The sequence below is a fragment of the Bos taurus genome, chromosome 11 (assembly GCF_002263795.3).
Source record: "Bos taurus isolate L1 Dominette 01449 registration number 42190680 breed Hereford chromosome 11, ARS-UCD2.0, whole genome shotgun sequence".
Taxonomy (NCBI): domain Eukaryota; kingdom Metazoa; phylum Chordata; class Mammalia; order Artiodactyla; family Bovidae; genus Bos; species Bos taurus.
In genome coordinates, this window is record NC_037338.1 from 49,394,503 (window position 1) to 49,416,784 (window position 22,282).

At 52.8% G+C, this 22,282-nt stretch overlaps 3 protein-coding genes across 8 annotated transcripts; 2 read left to right on the top strand and 1 right to left on the bottom strand.

The window, feature by feature from the left end:
* The first annotated feature begins 3,464 nt into the window (after positions 1–3,464).
* C11H2orf68 (chromosome 11 C2orf68 homolog) lies at positions 3,465–9,416 on the top strand. Of its 2 annotated transcripts, none has more exons than XM_005212803.5 (4): positions 3,465–3,663; positions 3,747–3,865; positions 5,068–5,219; positions 5,586–9,416. In XM_005212803.5, exons 1-4 carry the CDS (start codon positions 3,557–3,559, stop codon positions 5,706–5,708), a joined length of 501 nt encoding a protein of 166 aa, XP_005212860.1. In that variant the 5' UTR covers positions 3,465–3,556; the 3' UTR covers positions 5,709–9,416.
* A 2,670-nt stretch (positions 9,417–12,086) lies between these two features.
* TMEM150A (transmembrane protein 150A) lies at positions 12,087–16,685 on the top strand. 4 transcript variants are annotated; one of them, NM_001193030.1, is made up of 8 exons: positions 12,087–12,150; positions 12,684–12,867; positions 13,288–13,335; positions 13,654–13,740; positions 14,377–14,444; positions 14,744–14,871; positions 14,980–15,157; positions 15,389–16,685. In NM_001193030.1, the coding sequence occupies exons 2-8, from the start codon at positions 12,803–12,805 to the stop codon at positions 15,628–15,630; spliced, it is 816 nt and encodes a 271-aa protein (NP_001179959.1). In that variant the 5' UTR covers positions 12,087–12,150; positions 12,684–12,802; the 3' UTR covers positions 15,631–16,685. The 4 variants fall into 4 exon arrangements, with proteins under 4 accessions (NP_001179959.1, XP_059747207.1, XP_059747206.1 ...); XM_059891224.1 differs by having other exon boundaries at positions 12,089–12,150; positions 13,630–13,740; positions 15,389–16,159; XM_059891223.1 differs by having other exon boundaries at positions 12,089–12,150; positions 12,684–13,477; positions 15,389–16,159.
* A 380-nt stretch (positions 16,686–17,065) lies between these two features.
* Positions 17,066–18,941, bottom strand: RNF181 (ring finger protein 181). Of its 2 annotated transcripts, none has more exons than XM_010810056.3 (5): positions 18,812–18,941; positions 18,045–18,175; positions 17,749–17,858; positions 17,482–17,556; positions 17,066–17,248 (listed from the first exon to the last, which is right to left on the bottom strand). In XM_010810056.3, the coding sequence occupies exons 1-5, from the start codon at positions 18,895–18,897 to the stop codon at positions 17,081–17,083; spliced, it is 570 nt and encodes a 189-aa protein (XP_010808358.1). In that variant the 5' UTR covers positions 18,898–18,941; the 3' UTR covers positions 17,066–17,080. The 2 variants fall into 2 exon arrangements, with proteins under 2 accessions (XP_010808358.1, NP_001029682.1); NM_001034510.2 differs by having other exon boundaries at positions 17,066–17,204; positions 18,812–18,938.
* Positions 18,942–22,282: the final 3,341 nt, after the last annotated feature.

Consider the following 22,282-nt stretch of genomic DNA (forward strand, 5'->3'; position numbering starts at 1 on the left):
GCATCGGGGACCGGTAGGCGGATCTACTGCACTTTACCCTTTTCCGGTTTAAAGAGGTAAGAACCTTTTACTGACGGGATTTCTGGATAACAGAAGCTGTCGTTGGACCTCTTGTGTCTTCAAGACACTTTTTGTCCCGAAACCAGAATTGGGAGGTCGTCTCCAGTCTCCGCGCCTCAAAGATCAACACCCCTGCACAGAACCAGGCGACGTTCCCGTCATACCCTTCTTGAAGCAACCTGGCGACTCTAATTCCACATTTACAGGAATCACAGAAAAATGCGAATGATGAGCAGAGAGAAACTAGAGAGTGGAGCCAATGAAGCCGAAGCTTCAGGACCTTTGACTTTCCACAACCTTCCACAACCCTGAACTACTTTACAGTTCTACTAAGGTGTGATATACAATAAAAAGCGCGTTTAAAGTGTTCAGTTCAGTCGCTCAGTCGTGTCCGACTCTTTGCGACCCCATGAACCGCAGCACGCCAGGCCTCCCTGTCCATCACCAACTCCCGGAGTCCACCCAAACCCACGTCCATTGAGTCCGTGATGCCATCCAACCATCTCATCCTCTGTCGTCCTCTTCTCCTCCCACCTTCAATCTTTCCCAGCATCAGGGTCTTTTCAAACGAGTCAGATCTTTGCATCAGGTGGCAAAGTACTGGAGTTTCAGCTTCAGTATCAGTCCTACCAATGAACACCCAGGACTGATCTCCTTTAGGATGGACTGGTTGGACCTCCTTGCAGTCCAAGGGACTCTCAAGAGTCTTCGCCAACACCACAGTTCAAAAGCATCAATTCTTTGGCGCTCAACCTTCTTCACAGTCCAACTCTCACATCCATACATGACCACAGGAAAAACCATAGCCCTGACTAGATGGACCTCTGTTGGCAAAGTAACGTCTCTGCTTTTTAATATGCTGTCTAGGTTGGTCATAACTTTCCTTCTAATGAGTAAGCATCTTTTAATTTCATGGCTGCAGTCACCATCTGCAGTGATTTTGGAGCCCAGAAAAATAAAGTCAGCCACTGTTTCCACTGTTTCCCTGTCTATTTGCCATGAAGTGATGGGACAGGATGCCATGATCTTAGTTTTCTGAATGTTGAGTTTTAAGCCAACTGTTTCACTCTCCACTTTCACTTTCATCAAGAGGCACTTTAGTTCTTCTTCACTTTCTGCCATAAGGGTGGTGTCATCTGCATATCTGAGGTTATTGATATTTCTCCTGGCAATCTTGATTCCAGCTTGTGCTTCATCCAGCCCAGCGTTTCTCATGATGTAATCTGCATATAAGTTAAATAAACAGGGTGACAATATACAGCCTTGACGTACTCCTTTTCCTATTTGGAACCAGTCTGTTGTTCCATGTCCAGTTCTAACTGCTGCTTCCTGACCTGCATAGAGGTTTCTCAAGAAGTAGGTCAGGTGGTCTGGTATTCCCATCTCTTTCAGAATTTTCCACAGTTTATTGTGATCCACACAGTCAAAGGCTTCAGCATAGTCAATAAAGCAGAAATAGATGTTTTTCTGGAACTCTCTTGCTTTTTCGATGATCCAGCGGATGTTGGCAATTTGATCTCTGGTTCCTCTGCCTTTCCTAAACCAGCTTGAACATCTGGAAGTTCACCGTTCACATATTGCTGAAGCCTGGCTTGGAGAATTTTGAGCATTACTTTACTAGCATGTGAGATGAGTGCAATTGTGTGGTAGTTTGAGCATTCTTTGGCATTGCCTTTTTTGGGATTGGAATGAAAACTGACCTTTTCCAGTCCTGTGGCCACTGCTGAGTTTTCCAAATTTGCTGGCATATTGAGTGCAGCACTTTCACAGCATCATCTTTCAGGATTTGAAATAGCTCAAGTGGAATTCCATCACCTCCACTAGCTTTGTTGTACATTTTGCTGAATATTGATGGAGATATGTATACACTCTGAAACCACCACCACGATCAAAATAATGAACTAGGGATTTCTCTGGTGATCCAGTGGCTAAGATTCAGCTTTCAAAGCAGGGGGCCTGGGTTTGACTCCCTGGTCAGGGAACTAGATCCCACATGTCACAATTAAGATTCGGTGCAGCCAAATATATATATTTACTTATATAAAATGAATTTAGTCACCATTCAACAAAAGTGTTTTCCTGCCCTGACCATTGATCTGCTTTCTGTTGCTACAGATCAGTGTCACTTTCTAGAGTTTTATATAAACGGAAGGACACAGCGAGTCCTCTTTTTAATCCCTGGCCTGTTTTGCTCCGCCTATTTGTTTTGCGATTCATCCATCTTGTTGGGTACCTTGTTGGGTATATAACAACTCACTTCAACTCAGCAGCATTCCACTGTGTGGATGTACCAGTCTGTCCCTGTTCTACTCATGAACTCCCAGTTTTGTCTATTTTTAAAGAGGATCCAAAAATGACACAGGCTCAGGTATTTGAAAGGCCCCAGGGCCACCCACGGGGAGAGTTAAGACACCCGTCCGGTGAGCGACAAGATGAACCGGGTGGCGGGAAAGTACGAAGTCGGCGTTGGGCGGGATGGGAGGGGTGGCCGCCGCTGGTGGTCTCCTGGAGGGCCAGAGGCTGGGCTGCGCGGCCAGGGCGCCGCTGTGTGCCCACCCTGGGCACTCGCCTCCTCAGGATCTCTTTGAAGGTAGCTGCTGTCAGTGCCCCCACTTACAAATGAGTAAACTGAGGCACGGCTGGTGATAGTGTCACACATTCCAGCAGAAGAAAAAGGAAGGGAAGGCTCCACAGCGAATTCTGAGTGGTGTGATGGGTGCTTTGCGTTTTTCTGGATTTTCTGATGTATCAGCTGCTGCTGCTGCTAAGTCGCTTCAGTCGTGTTCGACTCTGTGCGACCCCATAGACGACAGCCCACCCAGGCTCCCCCGTCCCTGGGATTCTCCAGGCAAGAACACTGGAGTGGGTTGCCATTTCCTTCTCCAATGCATGAAAGTGAAAAGTGAAAGTGAAGTCGCTCAGTCGTGTCCGACCCTCAGCGACCCTATGGACTGCACCCTTCCAGGCTCCTCCGTCCATGGGATTTCCCAGGCAAGAGTACTGGAGTGGGGTGCCATTGCCTTCTCCACTAAGCCTAAATCCTGTTTTCCTATTGATAATGTCACAAAAGGAAAACCCCGGCCAGGAAGAGGAAGTTGAGCTTGTAGTATTTTCGTCCGCCCCGCCCCTCCGCCCCTCCGCCCCGCCCCTCCGCCCCTCCGCCCCTCCGCCCCGCCCCTCCGCCCCGCCCCTCCGCCCCTCCGCCCGTCCGCCCGTCCGCCCGTCCGCCCCTCCGCCCGTCCGCCCGTCCGCCCGTCCGCCCCTCCGCCCCTCCGCCCCGCCGCCCCGCCGCCCCGCCGCGTCCCTCCGCTCCGCCCCGCCCCGCCGGTGCCTGGAACTCTGCGCACAGAGAAGCTCGGCCCTGCCCTCCTTTTCCCGACGTCACGGCTAGTGGCCGAAAGTCGAGCGAGGGGCGGTGCTGAGCTCTCGGGGCGGGAGGGTGACCGTTGGGGGCCTTTAGGCAGGGACGGCGGCGGCTCCGCGCACAGGGGTTAAGATGGAAGCGGCGCCAAGTCCCGGGTCGGGACTCTGCTGCAAGCCTGGAGGGCGACTGGACATGAGCCACGGCTTCGTGCACCACATCCGACGGAACCAGCTCGCCCGGTACCGCCCCGCCCCGCGCCACCGGCGCCAGCCCCGGCCTGGCCTGACCCGGCCGTCCCTGACTCCCGCTCGGCTCCCCGCAGGGACGACTACGACAAGAAGGTGAAGCAGGCGGCCAAGGAGAAGGCGAGGAGGCGGCACACGCCTGCGCCCACTCGGCCCCGAAAGCCCGATCTGCAAGTGTACCTGCCGCGACACCGAGGTGAGGCCGCCCACCCGCCTGCTTCCTCGAGCCCGCGCGCTCTTTTGGCCCTGGCTCAGCCTCAGTGCACTCTTCTTTCCTATATGGGAAAAAGCTACTTCTTAGCCTCCAAGGCTCAGTTCACCTCGTCCCTTCTCGGAACAGCAACCTCGATGGTCCCCAATCGCCGCTAGTGGTTCTCCCCGTAGAACAGAGAGGGCTCAAGTTAAGCATCACTATTACCGGACAAAGCTGGGAGTCGGCAAGAAGTTGTCTTTCGCTTCCTCTCCACCACACTATTTTCGTATTCCCGTCACCTAACAGAAAAAAAGTTTGGCGCTGCTCTAGGCGACAAGGACATACTTGTGGAATGAAGCCCAAACCAACTTAATGGCCTTTTTTCCCCAGCTTCATTTCGACCCAGCAATTACAGTAGATAACATATGATGCTAAATTTGTTGATCTTCCCTAAGAGTGCCTTTAGAGGTTGTATACATTTCATTCATTTAGCTTTCAGAGGACCCCATAAGATGGGAACCATTATCATTTGTGTTTCACAGTCTGCAAAACGGATACAGAGAGGTTCAGCAACTTGCCTGAAATCTCAAGGAAGTAAATGGCAGAGCCTGGATTTGAACCCAGGGAGAGCACAGTCCACCTCTCTACCACCTTCCAACACTGTAGACAGATGTGTGTTGTGTACCTCCTGTGTGATGTGACTGTGCAGAGGTGCAAAGGTGAATAAAATCCCTGATAGGCGGCACATTTCACACACACATTCTGGGTCCATGAGAAGACTGGTGCTTTTTTTTCCCCCTAAATTCAGCTTTTTTCTTTTTTTAATTTTATTTATTTTTGGCTGTGCTGGGTCTTCGTTGCTGCCCACGGACTTTCTCTAGTTCCAGTGAGCAGGGGCTCCTCTCTACTTGCAATGCTTTGGCTTTTTATTACAGTAACTTCTCTTGTTTTGGGGCTCGGACTGTAGAACACAGGGCTCAGTAGTTATGTTCTAGAGTGCACAGGCTTAGTTGGCCTGAGGCATGTGGGATCTTCCCGGACCAAGGATCGAACCTGTTGTCCCCTGCTTTGGCAGACAGATTCCCAACCACTGGATCACCAGAGAAGTCTGGGGTTTTCTTTACAGTCTGTTTTCCTGTATCATCTCTGGGCAAGGGTTCCAGAAGCCTTCCTTTCTTCCCTCTCATTCTGGTTCATCCCTCCAGATGGCTCTACCCACCCAAGCAACCCAGACTGTGAGGAGTCCGGTGAAAGCAGCAGTAGTGGCAGCTCTGAGCCAGAGCCTCCTGGCCATCAGCTTTTCTGCTTAGAGTATGAGGCGGACAGCGGAGACATCACCTCAGTTATCGTGTATCAGGTACGCCTGGTGGAAACAGCTGCAGCCTGAGGGTCCTGGGCCGTGGTGGAAATCACTGTGACACCCGGAGCCACTGTTTTCCTCAGGGACTGGTGGGAAGTATCTGTCCCACATGGGAGCACAAACTGCTGGGCGATGCTTTTGAGCACAAGGCACTCCCATCACACAGTGCTTCTCAGTGGGCGATGGGAAGGGCACATGGCCCATGGTCGAGAATCACTATTAAGGGGACACCTGGGCAATGGCAGGCACTGGCAAGAAGTTGTGAGTCCCACGGAGATCTGTGAGAGTGTTGTCTAGGGACAGGGCAGGCCACCTTTCCAGAAGAGGCTGGGCCCTGAGCTTCCTGACTCTTCCTCCACGTAGGATGATGATCCAGGAAGGGTGAGCGAGGAGGTGTCAGCTCACACGCCTCTGGAGCCACTCATGCGAGAGGCCCTCAAGTTGCGCATCCAGGAGGAGATTGCAAAGCGCCAGAGCCGACACTGAACAGACTGGAGTCGCTGCCCAGGGAGCCATCCCTAGTTTGGGGGTGCAGGGACCAGTCTGAGCTGATCTCAAGACACCCCTGTACCCCCATCCACAGGAAAAGGGTGTCACAGGGACTGGACCTGGCCATCTCCCTCATAGCCATTTTTTCTTCTATGTTGGCCCATTTGACCAGCCTAATATTCTGAAAATTTGAGAATTTTGTTTGGTTAGCTTGGTTTTGTGGAAGCAAAGACTCCGGGGAGAGTTGGGTTTATGAAACCCTGTGCCAAAGTGCTGCTTTCTCACCAAGGTCACGTTCCCCAGGGCACCTGGCCGCTGCTACTCCACCCAGCTCTTTGAGCCCTGTTTGCTATTTTATAGCTCCTTACTTCTGTACCTCCTGTTCACTTCTATGTCTGCGTTTCCGAGATCTTTTCTGGCGTTTCTTTGTTCTCTTCTTTCATTCATCTTGTCTCCCAATGCATCAGTCGCATCCATTCCCCACCCCCACCCCGACCTCCCACCTTTAGCTGCTAAGGATTTTGGATGTGGAGGTTCTGGCCTCTGCCTTTCTGGCAAGCTCTCCCAGTAATTCTGATACCAGTCAAGGGAGACCTCCTTTGATGCCTACTTGCAAGCATGTCTCCCTCCCCTTACATGGCTTTTGCAGGTTTCTCCCATGCTCCATCACTTCGCCCAGTCTCGAAAGATGATGCCAGAACTCAACTGTGAGGATTTTTTGCCGCAAAACCTCCTGGGCTAGGACTACATAATTCCAGCTTCCCACCTGATCCCTAGCTGTGAACAGGCCATCTGTGCTCAGGCTAAAGGAGAACTATCAAAACAAGCCAGAAACTGTGTTTCCAAATGTGATTTAACAGTCTTGAATGTACGTACAAAGGCAAAATCAAAATGAGCAATTATTGCCTGTTTGGAGCCCTAGGGCTTAGACAGTAAAGAATCCGCCTGCAATGCAGGAAACCCGGATTCAATTCCCTGGGTCAGGAAGATCCCCTGAAGAAGGGAATGGCAACCTACTCCAGTATTCTTGCCTGGAGAATTCCACGGACAGAGGATCCTGGCAGGTTACAGTCCATGGGGTCGTAAAAGAGTCAGACAAGACTTAGCAACTAACAGTTCCTCTTTCACTTGGAGCCCTAGTTGGGAAAAGGAGGGGAGCCTGAAAAGTGTCCTGGAGGGAGCTAAGCAAGCCTCTTTCATCTTCCCTTCCCCTGCTCTCTTCTCTCTCCTGTGCTACCTCCCAAGAGTATATAAAACTCCTAAGACACCCTAATACTAAAGATACCAGGAAATCACTGCTTTCACTGAAGCGAACATTCTTCCTAACGAGGGTTGGACTAAGGTCTGAGAAATCCACCAGCCGTCCCGTACACGACGGTTCCAAGCCTCTGGTTTTCCAGCAAATGGGCCTAAACTCAGTGACTTGAAGTATGGGATTTAAGTGAGCCCATGAGCACTGGGACTTCTTCAGACCAACACTCCTCCTGCCCCAGAGGTTTCACCTCAGGGTCTCAAGATCAGTCTGGCTGGTCCCTCTCAGCAACTTTTCTCGTAAAGGACATCTAAGGGCATTTTTGTTTGTGCCCTACAGCCCTGAAAATCTACCAGCTCAGAAACGGGGCAATGTACTTCAACTACATTATTAAAATGCAGCAAGTCACAGCTTGCTGGGAAGATGAGTGAGGTGGATAAATTAGAAGGGCCTGGTTGTGAAGGCAGACAAGGACCAGCATGATCCTGACTCGCAGAGCTGGCCCAAAGTCAATGCCTTAAACTAGCCGGTCCTGGGCTCAGTTCTCTTTCAGCAAGTCTGCCCCCATTCGGCCAGGCTGGAAGTGCCTTTTGACTCTTAAGGTTAACTACCCTCCAGAGCCGCCCAGGTCAAGGAGACTGCGCCATACTCTGTCCCCTGTCTTCCTGCAGCTCAGAGCACCAGGCATTTTAGTCTTGCAGCTCTTCAGCTGATTTTCTGACTTGGACATAGGATTTCACCAAAACTCTTAGGCTTCCTAGTCTGGAAATACTTTTTTGGGTTTGTCTTCTCATAGCTGGATGGCCTGTTTTCCTGGATTTATTATAGAATTTAGAAACAAGTCCATGGGGGCATGAGCTCTAGAGTTTAGCTTCCAGCCCTGTGTTGTGAGAATCATGTACCAATTCTGTCCTTCTGTGTGTTGACTGTGTAATCCTCACACTCTCAGGTAAGAGACTGATGGGAACATCTCATGTGTAAACCTGTTGTTGAGGCGCTTTGCTAATCCAGTGCATATAAAATATCTTCCACCCAAGAAAGCATTCTAACTGTTAGCTAGTTTACGCTGCACAACTACAGGAAGTACTAAGCCTGGTACTTAAATGAGAGGCTGGCCTTCAGGGCAGGCCTAGTGGTGGTGATGCTGCTATGGCTCCTGAGGTGTCCGAAACGCTTCTCTACTGACAGCTCTCAGCCCATCGACAGCCTTAGAGCTCCGCTCATTGCTTCTCGCCCCTCACTGCAGTCCAAGATGGTGTCATACTCTCTAGTATATTTACTGGACTTGCCTCTTGATGTCTTTTCAGCTATTTCCAGTTGTTGGTGCCTTGCCCTCAAGGAGCAGTTTCCAGGGCATTTCCCAGAGGCCCTAGAGCTGCCTCAAAGAGGACTGTCCCTGCTGTTTTGTGCACTGGCTGCAGCATTAGACTAACTTTCTGGCAGATTGCTTCAGGATCAGCACTTTTTTGATTAGATATAATCTCAGCCGCCTGGGGAAAAAAAAGTCTGGGAGCCTAATAAGCATATTTCACGTTCATCCAGAATGAAGCGTTCTTCGTTTACTGAGGCTAAGCCTTGGATGTTAAGGCATTGTGTGTCCTGGGCCACAGTGGGTGATGTTACTAATAGAAGGAAGCTGGATTTGCAGGGGGTTGGGCCTGTGCGAGAGTAAACACTAACACTTGAGTTCCAGCCAGCTGGCAAGGATGGAAGTCTTTGAAGAATGTAATACAAGATGGGAAAAGGAGAACGTAAAGCTTTTTGTCCTGAATGAGAGTAGGAAACCAGCCAGTGGGACCAGTGTGGGCAATAAGAAATGCTTCTGTCTCTGGACAAGCCTTAAAGGGACATTCCATCTCCACTGGTCCACTCCCAGGGGCACTGCCATGCAGAGATTAGCCCACGAAACTGGAAGAAACCCTTTGGAGTGGTGGGTATCCAGCTTACTGTGCATGTGGCACCATCTGTTGGTGGTAAGGTGGGGTCCCCAACTGGTTCGCAAATGTAAATGCAGCCTTTTGCAGACAGAAGAGTAAGGACAGGTGGCTTTCCTACCTCTGAGCCTTCTTTGGGGAGGAGCATCATGGAATGTTGACAGTTATCTGAAACCTTTTAAGTTCCCTCATTGAATTCCTATCCTGTCCCTGAGGAATCATATGACCAAGAAACCACAGGCACCCACCCCAGATTTCCCCAGGAGGTGGAGTGATGCCAGAAGGGAAGAGAGTGAATGGCCCCTCTGCCTTCCCAGGGCCACCAGAATGAGGAACTGGTTGCACTGGTTGTATAACGTATCAGAAGCCATACTTTGTTCTGTTTTCTCATTTCCAATGTTCCTGCTGTGTGGATGAATAAAATGACATGTTGCAAATTTATTTGAAAATCCTTGAAGGAAGGTACTTTGCAAATACAGTATTCTTTTTAACCAATAAACGTACTATTTTTATAAGCACTGTTTTTGCCAAGAGTTGTGAAATCACTTGTGTACATAGGGAAGTGAAGACTATGTGCTGCCCTAAAGTCATTCAGCACAGAATCAGCACTGAAAATCTCATCTCTTGTTCTGCCTGACTATTTTAAGGACCGTCCTGGTTGGAGCATAACAAGTAGATTCACATGGCATTGGAACTGGAAGGGCCTTTTAAAGACATCTGGTCCTACTTTCTACTGATACGCAACTCATCCCTATCAGCATCCCTTGAAGAGCCCTTCTGTCTTGGGCTAATGCTCTGTTCTAGAGACTACTCAGATTGTTGTATTAAGCCAAATCTGCCTCCTTGTCAAGGCTCTGGAGTGCTTGCCTTACCCCCACTTTAGGATAAAATAGCCAGTTTAGAACCTGAGTAGTCCTCCCGGGCCTTCCCCACAATCAAGGCTAAAAAGGAACGCAAACCCAACTCAACAGGAGATAGTAAGTGTTGATTAAGAATCGCCAAGCTTCCAAAGAGGTAGGAAATGCTGACGGCTCACGGCACTATTGGGCAGATGAGAAAAAGTGCCTGCTCCCAGGGGAACACCCCTGGGCAAGAAGATGGTGATCTCGATAAATTAGACAGAGGCACTCCTTTGTCCTGGGGCACAAAGCCTGGCCAGCAGAAGGCGGACTGGTTTTATACCTCCCTGGTTCTTCAGCCAGGTGTTCTTGTACAGGGTCGCTCTGCACCACCATGCTTCTTGACCCGGTTTTAACTACTTACCCTAATGCAGTTTGGAAGAGGGTCCTCCAACAGGTTTCCTGGTTCCATTTTTACCTTCCACTAGGTTCAGAAACGGAGAAGGAAATGGCAACCCACTCCAGTACTCTTGCCTGGAAAATCTCATGCGCGGAGGAGCCTGGTAGGCTGCAGTCCATGGGGTTGCTAAGAGTCAGACACGACTGAGCGATTTCCCTTTCACTTTTCACTTTCATGCATTGGAGAAGGAAGTGGCAACCCACTCCAGTGTTCTTGCCTGGAGAATCCCAGGGACAGGGGAGCCTGGTGGGCTGCGGTCTATGGGGTCGCACAGAGTCGAACACGACTGAAGCGACTTAGCAGCAGCAGCAGGTTCAGAAAGGTTTCTCCTTCCTCAAGCCATTGTCCAGTGTAGTGTAACTACTCCATTTCCCCCACAGTCCAAGGCCATTTCTGACTATTACCTTTGCCTCACCAGTCCTGCTGAATTTAAGCTCCCTGGTTCCTGGCAGCATGGGCACAATGCTCCCTTCAGTAAAGGTCTGTGGGCCCCAGTGTTGCCTCATAGGGACTCCAACAGATGCTGGACTGCCAGTTTGAGTACTTTCCTGCCGTTTTAATCATGAAAACAATGTCCAAGAGGGCACTCTTGGCCTTAAAGTGTGTATGGAGTGTCACCTGCCCTATCAGTAAACAAAGGATGTGGCCATCAAGGCAGTAGCCACTGTAGCCACCCCCAACTGCACCCTGAGGGTATTCAAGGTGGAGAAAAGCTGGCTATTGGCCCCAGATAGTTGAGGTGCATATCAAAGGAATGCTTTCAATGTGCCCAGACTCTTGTATCTTCCCATACAAAGAAAAACACTAAATTCATTATGTCTGGTTACTAGTCTTTAATTAACAGTAAAGCTTTTGATATTCCAACTACCTGCTTTTTGTAATCTCCTTTATATCCTCACTTCTCCCTTGCCTCTTTGGAGCACTTCCACAGAGCTATCTGAGAGGCTCCCTTCCCGGTTGGAATCCTTAGAAAGTTTGCCAAATAAAACACAATTCTCAACTTTTGGGTTGTGCTTTTTTTTTTTTTTTCCAGTCAACATAAAGTTTGGTGAAGCTGTTGGGTAATTTATCACACTATCCTGTTTGCTTTTTCCCATATTGCTCTGGATCTCCAGCCTTCCTCTCCTCATTTCCCTCCCAACCCCTGGCCATGGGGGTGTCCTTAGAATGGATATTGTTTCAAGCCAGTGCTCAGCAGTCAGGAAACATGTTTTGGACGCTGACTTCTGGACGGTACTCCGTATACTTGTATACTTGTACCCTTGAAAATAAAATGTATCTGATGAACGTAGCTCTCCTCCAGACTTTGCTGAGTCCGAGGAAAGCAGAAGCCAAATGCAGGGCGCTAGAATTTCTTAAGGAACAGCCAGGGCTTTGTCCTCTCTGCTCTGCAGACCGGCCTCGCCTTGGACAGAGGCAGGCACGGGGCGCCACACTGAGGGAGGCTGTCCGAAGTCCCCGTCGGCCAGTCCAGGTTGCAAAATGTGCCCGGCGGCGGCGAAGGAAGGCATCCTTTAGCCACGTGTGCAGTGACAATCACAGGTGCAGCTGGAAGGAGGTGCAGAACCCGGAGCTTCCCGCCTTCCGAAGCTTCCACCACAGGAGCAGGGAAGATGGGGTTATCCTTTTGGTATCTCCGCATCAGATGCTCCCCGGCTGGGGTCCCACGCCACCGCCCACAGAGCCCAGGTTCCCCCTAAGTCGGGGCACCACCCACCGTTCCCGCATGACGCGGGCGCGGGGACTCGGGAACTGTAGTTCCCGGCTCGGTTTGCGGCGCTGGGGCGGGGCTGGTGCGGACTCCAAGTCCCGGCTGGCGGCGCGGCTCGGCCCGGCGCGCTGGGGGCGGGGCTGCCCGGCCCTTTAAACCATTCAGGGTCGCTCCGAGGGCCGCAGCCGGGGACGGCGCCACGCGGGGGCCGAGCAGGACGCGGCGGCGGGACGCTCCGGGGAGGTGCGTTTGGGGCCCCTTCCTCCTCTAGACCTCCAGAGATCACCTGCGAAGGCGCAGGTGCTGGGGACTGCGGGCCGTGGGCTGCGGGCGCGCAGGCGGGCGGGCAGGGGACCAGGGTGGGCTTACCGCGTGAACCCGCCCCTTCCCCGCGGCGCCGGCGCTCAGGTAGCTAGCTGCCTGCGCCCCGCTGCCTCTCCGCCCAGTCCCGGACCCCCTCGCAGGCTTTTCTTGGCGTGACCCGCTCGGGACTGTCCTGACTGCAGACCCCCTCCCAGTCCAGGACCCTCAGGCCAGGGAGGGTGGCTTCCTTTCCAGAGCTTAGGGCCCCGCGGCGTCTGAACATCTGGCTGGAACGCGGAGGACCCCCGGTGAATGCCGGAGGGTGTCCACGTTGTGGTGGGGGCTCAGCCCCAAGCGTGGGCGCTCAGAGCCGCAGAGGGAGCCCTGCGTCTGGTGCTGACCACCTTTCTCTCCCCCGCACCGGCTTTGGCCAGTCACTAGACCCTGGACTTTGACCTGTCTCTCTTCACCAGGCCCGGGCAGCCGATGGTTTTGACGAAGTATCTTAAGGTTGCCGGCCCATCCCCTCTTCTCCTGCTACCTCTTGTCCTCCCCCCCCTCCCCATCACCACCACCCTGGCTTCCCTCCCTCATGACCGCCTGGATCCTCCTTCCTGTCAGCCTGTCAGCATTCTCCATCACTGGCCTATGGACTGTGTGAGTACGGAGGGGGATGGGGGGAAGGCAACGAGGAGACAAAATGTGAGGGACAGGGCCCAGCCAGGACCCAACAGGAGCCTGATGGCACATAGAAAGCCCCCTTGTCCTGTGGCAGGCTCCAGGGTGGTACCCAGGGTCACTCCGGCTGTCTCCAGAGCCTGGCCTGGCGCCTGGGCCCACAGCCCCTTGGGACAAGCTGGCACCACTGCTGTCCAGCAGGGTGGCGCGGACAGACACACTTCTAGCTGGGGTAACTTCCAGAATTGGGACTAGGCTGTGGGTTCTCTAGAGTAGCGTCGGGCCGCAGGGCCACCCCAACTCAAGCCCCCAGAAAGGAGAGTGAGACTGAATGAAGGAAGAGTCGGTGGGGGAAGGCTGGGCGCGTCGTGGGGCGGGGTGACAGTTGTGCTCCCGCAGGTATGCCATGGCCGTGATGAACCACCACGTGTGCCCCGTGGAGAACTGGTATGGCGCACTCTACAGACAGCCTCACTCTAAAGCTCCCTTCATCTCTGTTCCCTCTTGGGCCGGGGCTGCCTCGAGCCAGACGGAGACACTGGGCCTCACTGCTCTTCTCTGACATTGGCAGCGCCTGCCCCCTCCCCAGGCATGGCTTCGTGCCCACCTACCTGCTTCCCACTGTCATTTGCCCCTTTGGCTTCTGTCTCGGGGGGTCCTGGGAAGTGGGCTCTTCTGCCCCTGCCAAGGGAGGTCTGGGAGGGTGTCTCCCAGAGACCTGAGGGAACCCCTTCCCCCCAGGCTATGCTCTGTCCTACCTGCCAGGTCTTACAACGAATCTTGCTCTCCTGACCCCACGGAGCAAGGGGGCCCCAAGACCTGCTGCACCCTGGATGACATCCCCCTCATCAGGTGAGGCCTAGAGACCTGGCAGGTCACAGAGACCCAAGGCCCAGCTAGACTCCCAACCAAGTGTCTCAAGCCAAGGCATGTCCCTGGGTCCCAGAAATAATAATTCCATTAAGAGCACATATGCCAATACTGCTTACCATTTAGGATGAGCCAGGCTGTGCACTGAATCCTTTACCCACCTAAGGTCATTTCACCTTCCCAGCATTGAGGCAGCTATTGTTTTCACGACTTTATAGGCAAGGAAACTGAGACTGTGCTATGTCATCCATCCAGGTCCCTCAGCTAGTGAGTGGAGGCACCTAGATTTAGGTTCCAGCTCTCTGCCCAGCCTAAGCCCTGGCATAAGGGAAGTCAGACCCACTGTGGACCTTAACAGTCTCAGGGATCCCAGGGAGCCTTGGGGTCCACTTGGCAATCCTGGGCTCTCCCAACTCCAGCAAACACCCAGCGCTCTGCCTTAGGGGGAGGTGTGGTCAGCCTGGGGCCACTTGTTTGTATGAGACACTGGCCTTTATCCATCAGGGTCTGGCCTGTAAAGGAACAGGTGCAGATAAGGCTAGAGAGAGCAAGTGGGCCAGGAGGGGGGCTTTCCAGTGCTTCTGCCCCTCTCACTCTGTCCCCACCCCCTCCTCTCAGCAAGTGTGGCTCGTACCCCCCTGAGAGCTGCCTCTTCAGCCTCATTGGCAACCTGGGTGCTTTCATGGGTGAGTTGTGCCCTCGGCGCCCCATCACCACCCCACCCAGTCCGCCTACCCTCACCTCCACTCCCCAGGAAGCCCTGGCTTTGTGCAGCCCACCGCACCAAGGGCTAAGGCCAGCGGGGCCACTTCACTTCCATTCCATGAAGGCCCAAGGCTGACTCCCACACAGCCACCCTGGTATAGCACACCCCCTGCCTGTCCATTCTCTTCCGGCCCTCAGAGCATCTGGGGAAAGCTAGCTGGGCTGGGTCAGGGCCAGAGAAGGTGCCAGAGCCGGCCCCCGCTGTGCTCTCCTCCCCCAGTGGCCCTGATCTGCCTCCTGCGCTATGGGCAGCTCCTGGAACAGAGCCGTCATTCCTGGGTCAACACCACAACGCTCATCACAGGCTGCACCAATGCTGCGGGTCTGGTGGTGGTGGGAAACTTCCAGGTACACCCGCCTGCCGGCCTTTCAGCTTCCTCTAGAGGGACAGCGATGGGGGCAGGGGATGAAGAGGTGGAGGGGAGGGGCTGATCTGTGCTCCCTCTCTGGGCCCAGGTGGACCACGCTAAGTCTCTGCACTATGTCGGAACCGGTGTAGCCTTCACTGCTGGCCTGCTCTTCGTTTGCCTGCACTGTGCCCTCTCCTACCACGGGGCCACGGCCCCCCAGGACCTGGCTGTGGCCTACCTGCGGATTGTGCTGGCAACCATCGCCTTTGTCACTCTGATCCTCAGTATCCTTCCAGGATGGGATGGCCAAGAATTCCTCCTGTAGCCCAGACCCTCTACCACCCAGGATGCTGGGGGTGCGGGGGGAACAGACACCCCTGCCCAGTCTGGTCTTCTGCCCCCTACTCCTGGGAGGTGAGACTTGGTCCTCTGCCCCAGCCTATATCCAGGAAGGCAGGAAGGGTGTCACCAGGCTCCCATACCTCCTCCCAGACGTTTCCTTAGCCCCCTCCCAGGTGGGGTCTTCTTCATCCACGAGAGCTCTCAGCTGCAGCATGGGGCAGCCCTGTGTGAGTGGGTGTTCGTCATTGACATTCTCATCTTCTACGGCACCTTCAGCTATGAGTTTGGGGCGGTCTCCTCGGACACACTGGTGGCCGCGCTGCAGCCCACCCCTGGCCGGGCCTGCAAGTCCTCTGGGAGCAGCAGCACCTCCACCCACCTCAACTGTAGTCCTGAGAGTGTCGCCATGATCTGAGGTCTGGGGAGAGTGGCTGGCCCTGCCTCCGCAGCTCCCCGCATCTCCTTTGCATTTCTTTTGTACCAAAAAAACCCGATTTTGTGAAAAGTATTCTGCTGGGACACAGGCTGCCTCGCTCCTGGAGGAGGGGCCATCCCACACCTGTGCCATAGAGGAGCGGGCCTCTTGGCAGGCTGCCCAAGCCACACAGCCCGCTCCCCACACCGCAGTGTTGTCTTTGTTTTAAAGGTCACGTGTCATTCACCCAGCCAGCCCTTCAGGTGCCTTCTACTCCCTCAGTGCCAAGGCTGGACCACTGGGGTCTCCTGCTGCAGGAATTGGGGGCTGGGAACAGCGAGAGGGCTACCAGTCTCGGGGGTGGGGGTGAGCACTCCTTAGTCTATGGGAAGGCCCCCTATGGGCCCACTGAACTGCACTGGGATTCTTCACTCTGCCCCTTTCTTTAGGGCAAATAACACAGCAGAACCACGTGGGTATTTTAGTACTTTTTTTTTATATATATCTATTAAAAGAATTCTAATTTGCATGTTTGTAGTCTGTTCTGAAGAAAGGAAGAGGGCCTTATGCAAAACAGCTTCCCCTGGACAAAGGATGGGAGAAAGCCCCTGCCCACAGGGAGGGTCCTGAGTGCCCATCGAGCAGAGCTGCCAAGAACAAAGGATGCCAAGTGCTATCCAAGTACCCCTGAAGGGCCTGAAGCCCTTTCTGGGCCTCTAAACAATCTGAAGAGCTGACCTGATTATTTCACACTTCCTACCCTGCTCAGGGGCTTCCCTAGTGGCTCAGACGGTAAAGAATCTGCCTGCAGTGCAGGAGACCCCAGTTCAGTCCCCGGGCTGGAAAGATCCCTTGGAGAAGGGAATGGCTACCCACTCCAATATTTTTGCCTAGAGAATTCATGGACAGAGGAGCCTGGTGGGCTATAGTCCATGGGGTCGCAGAGTCAGATATGACTGAGCAACTAACACTTTCACTTTTTTTCACCCTGCTCAATTGTCTGGCTTGAAGACTGATTCCAGACTAAGGGATATGACGAAGGATGGAGTACAGAAGATAACTTGAGAATAACTTGAAAATGTTAGAAGCAATCTGCAATGAAGCTAAAGAAAGCCCTGGGGATCTAACACTGACTAAAGATTGCAGTGGGAAGGGAGAAATGTTAGCTAGTTTTTGGTTACCATATTTACGTCACTACTAGGTGCCCTGCCTGACACATTTTGTCTTCCAACCACAGACACGTAGGCCCAGGCTGTGGCTGGTCTGGTAGCCAGGTTCTTGACCTGGGCCCTATTATCCTCAGGCCAGCAGGCTTGGTAGGGAGGGATACCCAGCCTGGGACCTTCCACAGTTTAGGACCCCATCCCAGTAGAGATCCAATGGAAGATCCAGGCAGGAGCCCCTGCCCAGGCCTGAGAGCAATGCAGCAGCAGGATAAATGAAGAAACCTTTAATGAGAACTCAAGATGCAAGAGGAACATGTTGCAGAGGACCAGTGTCCAGCCCTAGCCGCCTCATGTGTACATGGCTCCATGGAGGTTCTCGAGGCGGTGCTTCTGCTGCTGCTTGCGAGCCTGAAGCAAAGAGTGCACACTGGTCGGGGGCCATCCCCAAAGGCCTGCAGGTGAAGGGATAGGGCAGCCATCGTGGGGCTGGCTCACTGTTTTCAGGCCCCTAGCATTTGGGCAGGAACATTGCCAAGGCCCTTGCCCCTCACCACAGTCACTGGGAAGGTGGCCAGACTCACGGAGTGTGAGCCTACTCAGGCCTCCTAAGGTGGGGAATGAGGGCATCAGGAACAGGGACTCAGGGAGCCCTGTGACCACCCCCTCCACTTGCCCAGCCCCCTACCTTATCTCGCTTGTGCTCCTCATAAGTGTCATCATCAGTGGGCAGCTCATGGCGGCACAGAGGGCAGGAATTGGTCTGAGAAAAGCAGTGCAGTGTACCAGCCCGTCTGGTTTTCATAAGCTCAAAACAACCATCCCCAGCTCCCAATTCCCTACCCTTACCCTCTCCCGTCTCTGATCCCACACCCCACCCCAAAGGTTCATCAACAGAAGAGGCTTGAGGACTAGGCCCAAGGCAGGGTGAGGGCTGGGAGAAAGGAAACAGTACCTTGCTCAGCCAAGGCAGAATGCAGTTGGAATGGAAGAGGTGATGGCAAGGCATCTCAATGGCGGTCTCCTCCTCCTCAAATTCCAAAAGACACACGGGGCACTTGAGCTCTTGAGGAGGGAGTGCTAATCAGGAGAGCTGCCACAGGCCCTACCTCCCAGCTCCCACTCCTGAAGGACACACCTGCCCCAGCCTGACCTGGAAAACTGAAGGGCCAGACTGTAATCTGGCTTCCAGAGTTGGTCGGTCTGGCAGACCTGCCCCAAAGAATTAGTGGAAAGACTTTGTGTTCTCACCAGCCTGAGAGCCCCTGATGACTGTCCTGGGAAGGTTCTCAACTGCAGTCTTGGCAGCGGGTGGAGGCAGGTGGTGATCCCAATCTACTACCAACCCCAAGTCTTCAAAGTCCATCCTATTGAAAAGGGACCTGGGAAGAAGGATGCAAGGTCAGAACCAAAGAATCTTTGCCCCCATAATCCACTAAACATTAACAGACAAATACTCTGCCCGACTAGTCATATTAATAGCTACCCCTGAGTAGTGCTCACTAGATAAAAAGCACAGTGGGAAATGGCTTACAGCAGCTATCAAACAACCCCAGGCCATCAGACAACCCCAAGCCTGCAGGCTGTTTATTTCAGTTTTACACAAGAGAGAGAAATTATTCGGGCCACTCAGAAATGACCCGATAAAGCCAGACTCCAAGTGGCAGTGTAGCTTCCGTGCTTGAAGTGCCTAACGGATATACCTACTCACAGTCACATGGCCTCTACCCTGCCCCCATGACCCGCCTACTTCAGTACCTCCTAAAGCCTACTGCCCTCCAGTCCGGACACCCCCTCGTCCACACTCCAGATCGCTTTTTCCAGGATTCCCTTGCCCTGGTCCGTCCAGGGACGACCGAAATTATCGACTTCCCCCCGAATCTCACTGCGGAATTAACTCCGCAGATTATTTATCTGTTTTACCCAGAAACTGCTGCCCCATATAATCCGCGTTCTCCAGCCAGCCTCAGCCCAGACACCTGCTGTGTGGGCCCTACCTCCCAGCCCCGCACACCCACCTTGCAAGCTCCAGCAGCATGTTTGTTCGAGGATCCCGTTCGCGATCCAACGGCTCGCAGTCGTGTTCATCGAAATAGGACGCCATGGCAGCCGGGCTGTCTGACACAGCCCTCAGACCCCGGCCGTACTTCAGTCTCGCCGCGCTGGCCAATAAACTAGCGAGTTGAGGGAGGGCGACCAATCAGAGTCCCAGAAACGCGGGCACAGTGGCTCTTTCGCCACATAGGAAGAGGAAGTATTCATTTTGTCACCTCTTATTGGCTCGAATAAGTCAGGTGACCAAGGGTTAAAGCCAATGGCAGGGCCCGAGGTGGGTCAGAAAACTGTCTTCTTGGACCCCTCGTCTAGGGTAGGTTTCTGGGAGACGTGAGTGGGTCGCATAATCTTGAGAAGCCAACTGTTTGAGCTATAGGGGTCCTCCATCTGCTCTGTGGCTCAGAGGGTCTCGGCAGGTCAGATCTTACAGGCCTCTCAGAAAGAGGGAGGCGCTGACTCAGGGGTCAAGGTTCTGCGAGCCTAGGGAAGCCTGGAGTCGGGGCTTCTCACTGCCCTGCTGCATCCTCGCCGGGCACTTCAGCACCCGCTGCGCTCTAGTCGGTTCAGGACTAGACACTTGACGCCGCCTCGACTCCCGCAAAACAAACAAAACTTTCCTATTCAGTTCTGCCGTGTTAGGCACAATAATAAAAGGTGGGGTAAACTCCCCCACCCGAGCAGAGGCCTTACCAGCTCAGGGAACTACCTATCTGTGTGATCTTTTAGCCCATTGCTCAGCGTTTCCCCTAGCTTCTGTAAAATTAGTGGCTTGAATTTAATAAGTAGTTTGCATCTCTGGCACCCATGAATCTCTTGGAGGAGGAAAGGAGAGGTTGCAGCTTTAGGGAAAACAACAACAACAACAAAAAAACTCCACATGTTGTTTAGTCTCAAAGATCAAATTTAACTGATCTAGGCCTGGGTGTGTGTGTGTGTGTACTAAATGATTTGGCTGCTAGCTATCATTTATTTGGCAACTAGAATCATTACACTTATATTGTACACAGGGTATAAATATAAATACTCCTCACAATTATCCAGGAGCTAGTATCATTATAGTCAAAGCTATGGTTTTTCCAGTAGTCATGTATGGCTATGAGAGTTGGACCATAAAGAAGGCTGAGTGCCAAAGAACTGATGCTTTTGAATTGTGGTGCTGGAGAAGGCTCTTGAGAGTCCCTTGGACTGCATGGAGATCAAACCAGTCAGTTCTAAAGGAAATCAACCCTGAATATTCATTGGAAGGCCTGGTTGCTGAAACTCCAATACTTTGGCCTCCTGATTCAAAGAGCTGACTCATTGGAAAAGACTGATGCTAGGAAAGATTGAAGGCAGGAGGAGGAGAAGAAGGTGGCAGAGGATGAGATGGTTAGATAGTATCACCAACTCAGTGAACATGTATTTGGGCAAACACTGGGAAATAATGGAGGACTGCAGGGCCTGGCATGCTGCAGTCCATGGGGTCACAAAGAGTCAGATACAACTTAGTGACTGAACAACAAGAAGTATCATTATTGCTTTTTACATATGTAAGAACCCAAGTCCGATTCCACAGGACCTCTAAGCAGTGTTGTAGGCCTAAGTGCAATACTCGGGGCTTCCCTCCATCTTTCCCAGGAAAGGCTGATGGTGGTGAGCCTAGAAGAAGTAACATGCACTGTGAAGGTACTGCTGCTGCTAAGTCACTTCAGTCGTGTCTGACTCTGTGTGACCCCATAGATGGCAGCCCACCAGGCTCTCCCGTCCCTGGGATTCTCCAGGCAAGAACACTGAAGTGGGTTGCCATTTCCTTCTCCAGTGCATGAAAGTGAAAAGTGAAAGTGAAGTCATTCAGTCATGTCCGACTCTTAGCGACCCCGTGGACTGCAGCCCACCAGGCTCCTCTGTCCATGGGATTTTCCAGGCAGGAGTACTGGAGTGGGGGTGCCATTGCCTTCTCCATGTGAGGGTACAGTTCCATACAACTGGAGGGTTTGTTCTTGTTTCTTTTTCAGTAGCCCTCACTCCCCCTAACAAAGAACTGCTTCTGTTATACACTTAACCCTGAGTTCCTCTTCCCACCTACACTTGAGTTTGAGATGCAGTTAAGTAGGAGAAGGCAATGGCACCTCACTCCAGTACTCTTGCCTGGAAAATCCCATGGACGGAGGAGCCTGGTCGGCTGCAGTCCATGGGATCGCTAGGAGTCGGACACAAGTGAGCGATTTCCCTTTCACTTTTCACTTTCATGCATTGGAGAAGGAAATGGCAACCCACTCCAGTGTTCTTGCCTGGAGAATCCCAGGGACGGGGGAGCCTGGTGGGCTGCCATCTACGGGGTCGCACAGAGTCGGACACAACTGAAGCGACAGCAACAGCAGCAGCAGCAGCTCAAGCAGTGGCTGCCCTGCTTCCCAGGTCTTGGTAGGACCTTTCCTTCTTACTTGGCCTTTACCCAATGTTCTTTCCTGGTGTCCTGAAGACACTGCCTCCCTGGCCCTGTGCAGTCCTAGAGCTTTGAAAAGCCCGAATTCTTTCCCATAGGGCAAACTCCAGGCCATCCTTTGTGACTCTGCACCTTACAGCATCACATAGGAAAAAGCCCTTCCCTTTTCCTGCCACCTGCTACATACATATGGGCTTCCCAGTGGTAAAGAATCCGCCTGCCAATGTAGGAGATGCAGGGGACTTGGGTTCAATCCCTGGGTTGGGAAAAGATCCCACGGTGTAGGAAATGGCAACACACTCCAGTATTGTTTCAGGGGAAAAATCCCATGGACCGAAGAGTCCATGAGGTAGCAAAGAGTCAGACACAACTGAAGAACTGAAAATACACGCATGCCGCATCTGTAATCTGGTGTAGAGCCTGAGGAAGAACTTGGGGGCAGAAACTAGAGGAGGTACCCAAGGGGGAAGAGCCTCTCTGAAGATGAGAGCCTTGTGAGATAAAGATCATGGGAGTGCCTTCCTCTTTGTCATCCTATGGGTCCTCTGAAGAGCCCCAAACTCAGAAGAATAACAGATTTCATCCTTAGGAAGACAGACTTAGAGGGCACCAGTTGAAGGTTCTGGTTTGGGGGCTGTTATATCTTTACACCTGCACCCTAGAGGGATCTGTCTGTAAGATTGGATCAATGAGGAAGGGAGAAGATGTCACCTCCCAGGGCTGAAGTCCTTTGGAACTTTCTGTTTTCTAAGTAGCCATGGGGGTGGAGGCAGAGCAGGATGAACCAATCTGAGGATCTTCAAACACACACATCTAAGTCGCTTCAGTCATGTCAGACTCTGTGACCCCATGGACTGTAGCCCGCCAGACTCCTCTGTCCATGAGATTCTCCAGGCAAGAATACTGGAGTGGGTTGCTGTGCCCTCCTCCAGGGATTCTTCCCAACCCTGGGATCAAACCCGCATCTCTTTTGTCTCCTGCATTGGCTGGCGGGCTCTTTACCGCACCA